This window comes from Gossypium hirsutum, chromosome D02 (genome assembly GCF_007990345.1).
Source record: "Gossypium hirsutum isolate 1008001.06 chromosome D02, Gossypium_hirsutum_v2.1, whole genome shotgun sequence".
In the NCBI taxonomy this organism is placed as follows: Eukaryota; Viridiplantae; Streptophyta; class Magnoliopsida; order Malvales; family Malvaceae; genus Gossypium; species Gossypium hirsutum.
Window position 1 is genome coordinate 57,418,717 of NC_053438.1, and position 9,144 is coordinate 57,427,860.

The 9,144-nt window shown below is 35.2% G+C and overlaps 2 protein-coding genes across 7 annotated transcripts; one reads left to right on the plus strand and one right to left on the minus strand.

The window, feature by feature from the left end:
* Positions 1 to 89: 89 nt before the first annotated feature.
* On the plus strand, positions 90 to 5,446 carry LOC121214731 (U-box domain-containing protein 6). 2 transcript variants are annotated; one of them, XM_041088853.1, is made up of 6 exons: positions 90 to 924; positions 1,703 to 1,801; positions 2,133 to 2,318; positions 2,513 to 2,620; positions 2,895 to 4,075; positions 4,348 to 5,446. In XM_041088853.1, the coding sequence occupies exons 2-6, from the start codon at positions 1,751 to 1,753 to the stop codon at positions 5,141 to 5,143; spliced, it is 2,322 nt and encodes a 773-aa protein (XP_040944787.1). In that variant the 5' UTR covers positions 90 to 924; positions 1,703 to 1,750; the 3' UTR covers positions 5,144 to 5,446. The 2 variants fall into 2 exon arrangements, with proteins under 2 accessions (XP_040944787.1, XP_040944786.1); XM_041088852.1 differs by having other exon boundaries at positions 90 to 577.
* An 853-nt stretch (positions 5,447 to 6,299) lies between these two features.
* LOC107909828 (F-box/kelch-repeat protein At5g60570) lies at positions 6,300 to 8,530 on the minus strand. 5 transcript variants are annotated; one of them, XM_041088855.1, is made up of 4 exons: positions 8,371 to 8,524; positions 8,217 to 8,279; positions 7,454 to 7,547; positions 6,300 to 7,113 (listed from the first exon to the last, which is right to left on the minus strand). In XM_041088855.1, the coding sequence occupies exons 3-4, from the start codon at positions 7,513 to 7,515 to the stop codon at positions 6,471 to 6,473; spliced, it is 705 nt and encodes a 234-aa protein (XP_040944789.1). In that variant the 5' UTR covers positions 7,516 to 7,547; positions 8,217 to 8,279; positions 8,371 to 8,524; the 3' UTR covers positions 6,300 to 6,470. The 5 variants fall into 5 exon arrangements, with proteins under 5 accessions (XP_040944789.1, XP_040944790.1, XP_016692987.2 ...); XM_041088856.1 differs by having other exon boundaries at positions 6,300 to 7,110; positions 8,371 to 8,521; XM_016837498.2 differs by lacking the exon at positions 7,454 to 7,547 and having other exon boundaries at positions 6,300 to 7,110; positions 8,371 to 8,530.
* Positions 8,531 to 9,144: the final 614 nt, after the last annotated feature.

Genomic DNA, 9,144 nt, shown 5'->3' on the forward strand with positions numbered 1-9,144 from the left:
TGAAGAAAGTTACCGCTTAAAGAGGACAAAGAAAAAGAAGAAAAAAAAAGGGTAATGACATTTAATCATTTATTTATGGCAGATCAGCTAACCGACAAACGAGGAGGTCGGCAATTGTCGGCCGGCGAACCAGCTGAGACACAAACGAAGAAATCCAAACTCCAAATTTCAAAAAATCTCTTTTTTTTTTTCTTTTAAAATTCTTCTAATTAAACAATTAAACATTATTCCTTCCCCCCCTCAAAATTATTCACTCTACTTCCCATCTCACAGTTCCCTTTTTTCCTTTTAATTTCAATTTTAATTCCTCTTAAAATTAAAAAACATATATTTCTCCATTATTATTTCTTCCCATTTACCCTATTTTCAATACCCAAACTCCCATTTTTCTCTTCCCTCATTCCTTTCTCTTTACTCTGAGAAATTCGCTACTTGGGGCGACGAATTTTCGAATCCAAAAACCTAACTGAACAATAAGATGTGGAGCATCGGAACCCCTTATTCCCTGTTTGGCTCTTCTTTTTTACTCTAAATGCTCTTTTATATGAAGCCTCATTGGCTATCTCCATTTTTTCCGGTATGTTCATTTTTCCCAACCCAAACTCGGATTCAATCTCATATTAATCTTTCTTCACAATAAAATTAAAGTTATTTTCATATCCGATTCCTTTTAGCGGTACCTGACTTTTAAATGGATTTTTTTTTCTTTTGTAATTACATTTGGTGTGTTGCTATTTTTCGCATCTCCGTAAGAAAATTCGTGTCTTTTCTTTTTTCCTGTTATAAATTATTGTACTTTGCTTCGTCTTTTTATTTACTATGTTTGTGGGTTTTCTGGATTTTGCCTTTTTTTGGAATATCGATTAAAGCTGATGGCGATTCTTGTGTCTTGTCTCGGTTTAAAATCTCTGGGTTTTTCATAAGGTCATTTTCTAAACAATCTTAGATTGTTTTTTTTTTCTTTTTCCATTTAAACAATATTCTTTTGATTTAACTGTTTCGTTACTTCTGTTGACAATCTTGAATTTTCATTTGTTTGATGAGATGTCTAAATCAAATTGTTTGTTCCGTCTTAAAACCAATAATAAGTTGTTTATTTTCTTATTATAAGTCTTCTCTCCGAATCCCGGTCTTCCTGTGTTTGATGAAATGTCTAGATCGATGTCAAAGCTCTGAATTTTTCTTGTTTCTTTCCTATATGTAGTATTGGTTGATTTTTTTCGACTTCTCAATCATGTCCAGATCACTAGCTTATTCAAGAATGTTCGTATTGCCTTGTGTGCTTCTTTTATGTGGAGCTTTTTTTCCTATAATTTCACTTATAGGTGAAGAAGTTTTCGGAAAGTATTCATGCATAAATACATACATATACATAAAGTTTGAAGAAATTTTAGGAACTATTGAACTGAGGTCTCGAACTGAGGCTAATATTTCATTTGCTTTGTTGAGGTCCATACTTTTAGTAAAATTGAAGTTTATAAAGTTTTGAGTTCATTGCAATGCAACAAAGAGAGGTTGAGAAATGTTTTATTGCTATTCTTGATGTGGGGTTGTTCTCGAAGTTTTGTGTCAATAGTAAAGGGAATAAAACTTTGGAGTTGTCTATTTAATTTGAACTTTTTCTTCTGTTGTTTTTGAACTATTATTTGGTGGTTAGTTTATCCTATCTGACTCTGTTCTATTTTTCCCTATTGGATTGCAGTTGATATAGATTTGCATTTTAGTGGTTTCTTGCATTGAATGCAAGATTATGGATATTTCTGAGGTTGAAGAGAACCTATTTGTGGGCAGTGATGCCAAGGTATGAATTTGATAGCATTTGGATATGTTAAATTTGAAGTATTGGAACTAATATTTTCTACACTTGCTGTTTAATTTCTTAATTCTAATTAATTTCACTATAATAGGGATATGCCTGCTAGTTATTATTATTATTATTATTATTTGGCAGCAATCATCTCTTAAGTTTATAATGTTTTAACTGTTTTACTTAAAATCGAAGGCCTTTTGTTTTCCAGCTAGTTCTTATACTTGAATCTTGTTTTTTTTTTGTGTGCGTGTTTTTGGGACAAAGAGATGAAAATTGCTTAATATTAATATTTTTCTTACTTTTTGATTTTTTCCTTGTGTAGTTACATGGCGAAATGTGCAAGATACTATCTGCAATTTATTGCAAAGTCTTATCCATATTCCCTTCCTTGGAAGCGGCACGGCCTAGGAGCAAATCTGGCATTCAGGCCTTATGTTCATTGCATATAGCACTAGAGAAGGCAAAGAATGTCCTTCAACATTGTTCAACATGTAGTAAACTTTACTTGGTAAGAATTTCATTAATGCAAACACAGACGCAGGATATATGCATATATAATATTATATGTATTCATGTCTATGCTTAGACTTGTTCTTTTAATTGATACATTCACTAAATGATTTTCATTGTTTCGGTTGCTTTCAACCTTTTTTTTCTCTCTCTTAGTGAATGTTTAATCATGGTTGTATTCTTCTCATGTAGGCTATTACTGGAGATTCTGTTCTTTTAAAATTTGAGAAGGCAAAATGTGCTCTTATTGACAGTCTTAGGCGTGTAGAAGATATAGTTCCACAGTCCATTGGATGTCAGGTAATAATTTCCCCTTTCATAGTTTGAGGTTGAAAAGATAAATTAATTTTTGGGCGTATGGGTCTATATTTGCAAGCAGTTTCTCATGTCATTGTGCTGCTGGTGTTTTATCCACATTATTTCAGTGCATCTCTATAAGTCCTGACGCTTGATGTTTAAATCAAGAAGACTTTAAAACTGTTTAGGAAATATGCAGTGTCATATCCCTCCAATATGATCCTTCCACTGTTGCTTTTCTTTGTATGCTCATAGTATTCCGAATTATTTCCTTCAGATTTTGGAGATTGTAAGTGAACTCGAGGGGACTGTTTTCTCACTCGATCTGTTAGAGAAGCAAGTTGGTGACGAAATGATCACATTACTCCAGCACGGGAGAAAATTTGATGACTGTAATGACAATAATGAGCTGGAGTCTTTTCACCAGGCTGCAACTAGACTTGGTATAACTTCTTCTAGAGCAGCCCTAACTGAAAGAAGGGCTCTTAAGAAGCTGATAGAGAGAGCTCGTGCAGAGGAAGATAAGAGGAAGGAATCTATTGTGTCTTATCTTTTGCACCTCATGAGAAAATACTCCAAGTTGTTTCGGAGTGAGGTTTCAGATGATAATGATTCACAGGGTTCAACACCTTGTTCCCCCACTGTTCTAGGTTCTCTTGAGGATGGAGGGTCTGGTGGTAATGGCCAGGCATTTGAGCGGCAGCTATCGAAGCTTAGCTCGTTCAATTTCAAGCCAAATATTAGGAGATCTGGGCAGATACCCATTCCACCCGAAGAATTAAGATGTCCAATATCTTTGCAGCTTATGTATGATCCAGTCATAATTGCCTCTGGACAGACATATGAAAGGATCTGTATTGAGAAATGGCTTGGTGATGGGCATGACACCTGCCCGAAGACTCAACAGAGACTTCCACATCTCTCTTTAACTCCCAATTATTGTGTTAAGGGTCTCATTGCTAGTTGGTGTGAACAAAATGGAGTTCCTAATCCTGATGGCCCCCCAGAGTCTCTTGATCTTAACTATTGGAGACTGGCATTGTCTGAGTCAGAGACTGCAAATACAAGATCAGTGGATAGTGTTGGCTTTTGCAACTTAAAAGGGGTTAAGGTCGGTCCTCTTGAGGAGAGTGGTACCATTGAAGAAATAGAAGGAAAAGAAGCTGAGAATGAGCATCCATGCGTGCAGGAAGAAGTTTCTGAGCTTAATGTACTAGAAAGATATCAGGATTTGCTATCTGTTCTGAATGAAGAAGAGAACTTGAGGAAAAGGTGCAAAGTTGTGGAACAAATCAGGCTTTTGCTGAAAGATGATGAGGAGGCCAGGATTTTTATGGGGGCTAATGGCTTTGTTGAAGGATTATTGCAATTTCTAGATTCAGCTGTGCGTGAAGGGAATGCAATGGCTCAGGAAATTGGGGCAATGGCTCTCTTTAACCTTGCAGTCAACAATAACAGGTTTGTTTGTCAATTTTTGCATCTGCTTAGTTAAATCTGGTCATAGATATTTGTGAGCAATAGCTGCTGCTACTCTTTTGACTTATTAAATGGATACACCAAATGGTCATTGTTGGAGAAAGGACCCTATCAAATGAATAGGAGGGGAAAAAACATTGCTGTTTTTTTCATTTTAACGCTGTATCTTGATGATTGATTCTCATTAATATTAGTAACTGTTGAGCTGAATCTTATTTAGTTTTCTTGGTTTGTTTTTTTCTTAAAAAAATCAGGAACAAGGAATTGATGCTAGCAGCTGGAGTGATTTTATTGTTAGAGGATATGGTTTCAAACTCCAATGCCCATGAATCAGCCACTGCTCTCTATCTTAATCTCTCGTGCCTTGAGCAAGCCAAGTCTATCATAGGCTCAAGTAAGGCTGTCCCATTTTTAGTCCAGCTACTTGGAAGTGAAACTGATCCACAGTGCAAGCTTGATGCCCTTCACACTCTTTATAACCTCTCTACTGTGCACTCTAATATCCCCAGCCTTCTTTCTGCTGGCATAGTTAATGGCCTACAGCCACTTGTGATCTCAGGTGACAATGCCTGGGCAGAGAAATCTATTGCAGTTTTACTAAACTTAGCTGCAAGTCAAGCAGGAATATCTGAGATGGTTTCAGCCTGTGGTCTCATTAGCGATCTGGCATCTGTATTGGATACTGGAGAATTGATCGAGCAAGAGCAAGCTGTTTCATGCCTTCTACTTCTTTGTAACGGAAGTGAGAAATGCTGTCAAATGGTCCTACAGGAAGGTGTGATTCCGGCCTTGGTATCGATTTCAGTAAACGGGACGACAAGAGGGAGGGAGAAGTCGCAAAAACTTCTGATGCTCTTTCGTGAGCAACGGCAACGAGATCATCCACCAGCAGATGCAAACCTGAGTATAGAAACCAGTCAAGATCCAATGCCTGCAACAGCCACGGCTCAAGAATCCAACCCACCATGTAAGTCAGTATCGAGGAAAAAAATGGGGAGAGCCTTGAGCTTTCTATGGAAGAGCAAGAGCTACTCTGTTTACCAGTGTTAAAAGCTTGACAAGCTATTGTAAATTTCCCGTTGTATCTTCTTTTCTAGTTCTCTTGTCCTATTCCAATGGACAGTATTTTCCCTTTCCTTTTTCGTTTTCTTTACTTTATTTTTGGGGGTTATGATAGAGAAGCAGAAATGTACAGGCCCTTTGTAATCTATGGATTTTTGGCTTTTTTTTTTCTTTCTAGTTTTTAATAGTACACGTACTTCATGTATGTAATAATTAAGGGTTAGATTCATCTTCAGAACACTTCGTTGTTGCTCCTCGTGAATATTTACTTATATTTTCTTTTTGGGCTAACGAGGAGTTTAACCATTGTACCATGTTGGTAATATTTACTTGGATTATAAATCTTATATTATAGTTTTAATAGTAAAATAGTTCTCTCATTATAAAAATAAGTAACTTGGATGAGAAGGGAAATTAAAAATAGTAGTGATAGTTATTGTGGGAGGGAAATTAAATATGGTAGTATTGGAATATATTTCTGGATTTAATCATTAATGAGATATAATAAGCGGACTAGACGGTAGTCTAAAAATAATGACATTAATCTTTTTAATTGACTTAAATTAATTAAGAGTTAAATAATAAAAAATTTATATAAATTAAATGATAATATTAAATAAATTTTTTATCTTTAGGTAAAATAATTTAAAATTTAGGGTCCGTTTGATTGCCAGTAAAATGTTTTCCGTAAAATAATTTCTGGAAAATGTTTTACTTTTCTGTAAAATGATTTACTGGAAAATATTTTCTGGTGTTTGATTGAATCTGTGTAAAATATTTTCTACTGTTTGACAGATTTCTTGAAAATATTTTCCGGAAAAGTTGTTTTTACATATATTAATATATATTAATAAATTTTTATATTTTAAATTGTTTTTACATATATTGCAATGACTTATTTATAAATAAATAAATCAAATTAAATATATAATAATACTCAATTATTAAAATATAAAAGCAATGCAAACTACTTCCGAAATTTACTAATTAGTAGTGAATCAATTGTAGTGATCTCCTGATGAAATTACGCTTAGCATAAAAGCAATTACGAGAAATGAATTCAATGCCAAAGTACAAGATAAATAGAACCAGTCATTACTTGGTATGAGGTTAATGCTTGCAATAGAGGGATCAACACAATCAGTTGGTAACTTTAAGAAATTGATTCGAGGTCAATTATTCTTCTGAATCATAAAATGGGAAAAAGAACAATAAAATTAATGATACTGAGACAATAAAAATTATAACAGATAGAGGATCGTTGATCTTGGTCTTCCAGATGTCGATGTTTGCACCAAAGATGTGGCAACTCTCATTAACAGCCCATTAGCGCACAATAATACACAAAAGCACCTGCCCGTGCCTTGACAGCAAGCACATTCCACTCTTGTCCATCCCTGTTTCCCTCCTCTGGATTCCAAGAATGCAGAACAATTACGCCATCATCATGCCCTCCATGACCTCCAGCTCCTATTACTAGTAAACTGTTTCCGCATGCTTTAAATGCCAGCCCCCAACCGTAGGAAGAGTCCGCCCTCACAGGGAGTCTCTTCACAACACTCCATGAGTTATTAACCTTATCATATTTCTTAACTTCATTAGTTGCTTGATCAGCAGAGTAAAGCTGATTATTTACAACAGCAACTAAAGGAGGTGAACGCATAGCAGGATGATACGTACCTGCATCGCGACCAGGGTACATATTTTCTATCCTCCTCCATGACCTTGTCTCAATATTGTACTCTTCACCACAAGTCAAACAATCTGTATGACTTGACATGCCCCCAATCACATAAAACTTCCCATCCATAAAAAATCCCGAACATAGTTTACGCGGGAAGTTCATGTCTGGCAATGTTTGCCAAGTACCTACTTCAGAATTGTAGAGTTCAGCAGATTGTAGGACATTGCCATTCTTATCACTTCCCCCAGCAACAATGGCTATCTCCCCAAGGCTGCTAGAACCAAACAGACAACGAGGCAAATTCATTAGGGGGCATTTAGAGCAATTGTGGGTAACCAAACTCCATGAAAATGTTATAAATTCGCAGCAGCTCATGATTCTAGTAAACTAACTTGAGAACAATTCCAGAAAACTAACTTGGTGTTATATTGAGAGTCTAACTAGTAGGATAATGGTACATTCTCATTTAAAGCTGAATGAATAATCATCATCATTTGGTGCTATCTGTCCCCATCTCTCTTTCACTCAAACATATAAATAGCTCACTTATTTTGATCCATTAATGAAATAAGCCTTGAAAAAAAATCAAATATCAAGAGGGGCAGGGAGCTTACAAAAGGCGATCAGAAACTTTCCATAGCCTTTCCTTTGATACGGAGGAAGGGTAAGGATACATGCCAAATTATATGATTCCTCTTAATGCTTTTCCTTCATGATCAGACACAAACTACTAACTAAGATATTTGTTTGTGTTAGGAAGTACAGTCTAAAACACAAGTAAGAATGAAATGACAAAAAATGATCAGTAACTACAGAAAATTTTAGCAGACATGCTATGAAATGAATAAGCAATTGAAAGCCCCAAATACACGCATATAAACAATAAATTCTACTACTTGAAAGCTCATAATTTGAGGCTACAAAGGCAAGAATTGTTGTATCCACTTCATGCCACATTACTAAATTCCAATTAAATGACCACAAACATATAGACACTAGTTGTAAACCTCCACTGCATCAAGTAACAAAAACGCACTAAATGTTACCTTAGAAAAGTATCCAACCATATGGCAACCTCGATCATCACATTCACATAAAACAGAAACAGATCAACATCATAATAAAGGGTCTTGTTGTCAAGGAATAACTTCGCCAAATAACAAAGATTCTGCCCATAAACTTTATTCTGGAATAAATCACAGCCCTTTCCTAATAAGTACAAAAATAAACAGCCCTTTCCCCACATCAATTTTTTCAAGAACAGTTTTTCAATATCTTAAGTAGTTTTTCAAGAACCAAAATAATGGCATACCTTAAGCAATTTTTCAAGAACAAGAAGAAATGAAAATGATAAAGAAGATAAATAAGATGTCATACCTTAAGCCAAGACCCTGCGAAGAGGGAGATTTGAGCGAAACGAAACAGCAGCGTGTAATTTTCCTGAGAAGAGAAGATATGAGACGGACACAGCTAAGGAAAAATGGAAGATATTATAAAAGATGAAGAAAGGAAAAAGTAGGAGGAAAGTTACTTGGATGAAGAAGGAGAAGGGATGAAGAACAAAAGGAAGACGGAGAAAGTAACTTGGTGAGAGTTGGAAAATGTCTTACAGAAATAAAATCGGTAAGACATTTTCCGTATACTCATGCTCTTTTTACCCGTGTTTTGGAGAATGTTTTCCTTCAAAAATTCATTTTCCAGCAAACAAACACTGGAAAATAAGGAAAATATTTTCCGAAAAACATTTTTACCCAATCAAACGGACCCTTAAATATATGTGAATTCCTTAAATCATAGTTTATAGTTTATAAGAAATTTCTTTTACTTGATTGATTGATTGATACCTTAGAATGGTCACCTTCAAGCCTTTCCAAGTCTCTTCATATATTAATAAGTTCTCTAAAAGGAAAATTTTAAAGTCAAAGTTCTCTTTAAAATCTCACAAAAAAAAATTTTAAAGAAGCCTTGAATATTTTTAACTGAATAAAGGAGGGCTAAACTTGTTTTAAGAGCAAGTCACCACGACACTTGAAGCAATACACATTCATTCAAGATCAAGTGTAGACAACCCTTAGATCGAAGCTCAACTGAAGTGAAAGATCAAATGAATTTTATTTTTAATCAAGAAATCTACTTGGTGTAGCCTGACCAATCGGCGGCACTAGACTGAAATGTGATGACCTAAAATATTTAGGGACCTGATATGTAAATTTATCATTTTGATTGAAAAGCTTTTAGGGTGCTGCTTGACAGCTTGGTGGCATCAAAGTTCAAAAGGGTAAATTGCTTCATAAGCCCTTCTTAT

Coding starts and splice junctions, on each gene's coding strand:
- LOC121214731 (XM_041088853.1), top strand. CDS start 1,751: ATGGATATTTCTGAGGTTGAAGAGAACCTATTTGTGGGCAGTGATGCC. Junction 1,802..2,132: donor TTGTGGGCAGTGATGCCAAG/GTATGAATTTGA, acceptor TTCCTTGTGTAG/TTACATGGCGAAATGTGCAA. Junction 4,076..4,347: donor CTTGCAGTCAACAATAACAG/GTTTGTTTGTCA, acceptor TAAAAAAATCAG/GAACAAGGAATTGATGCTAG.
- LOC107909828 (XM_016837498.2), bottom strand. CDS start 8,486: ATGAGTATACGGAAAATGTCTTACCGATTTTATTTCTGTAAGACATTT. Junction 8,280..8,370: donor CCTTCTCCTTCTTCATCCAA/GTAACTTTCCTC, acceptor TTCTCTTCTCAG/GAAAATTACACGCTGCTGTT. Junction 7,111..8,216: donor TCGCAGGGTCTTGGCTTAAG/GTATGACATCTT, acceptor TGGTTCTAGCAG/CCTTGGGGAGATAGCCATTG.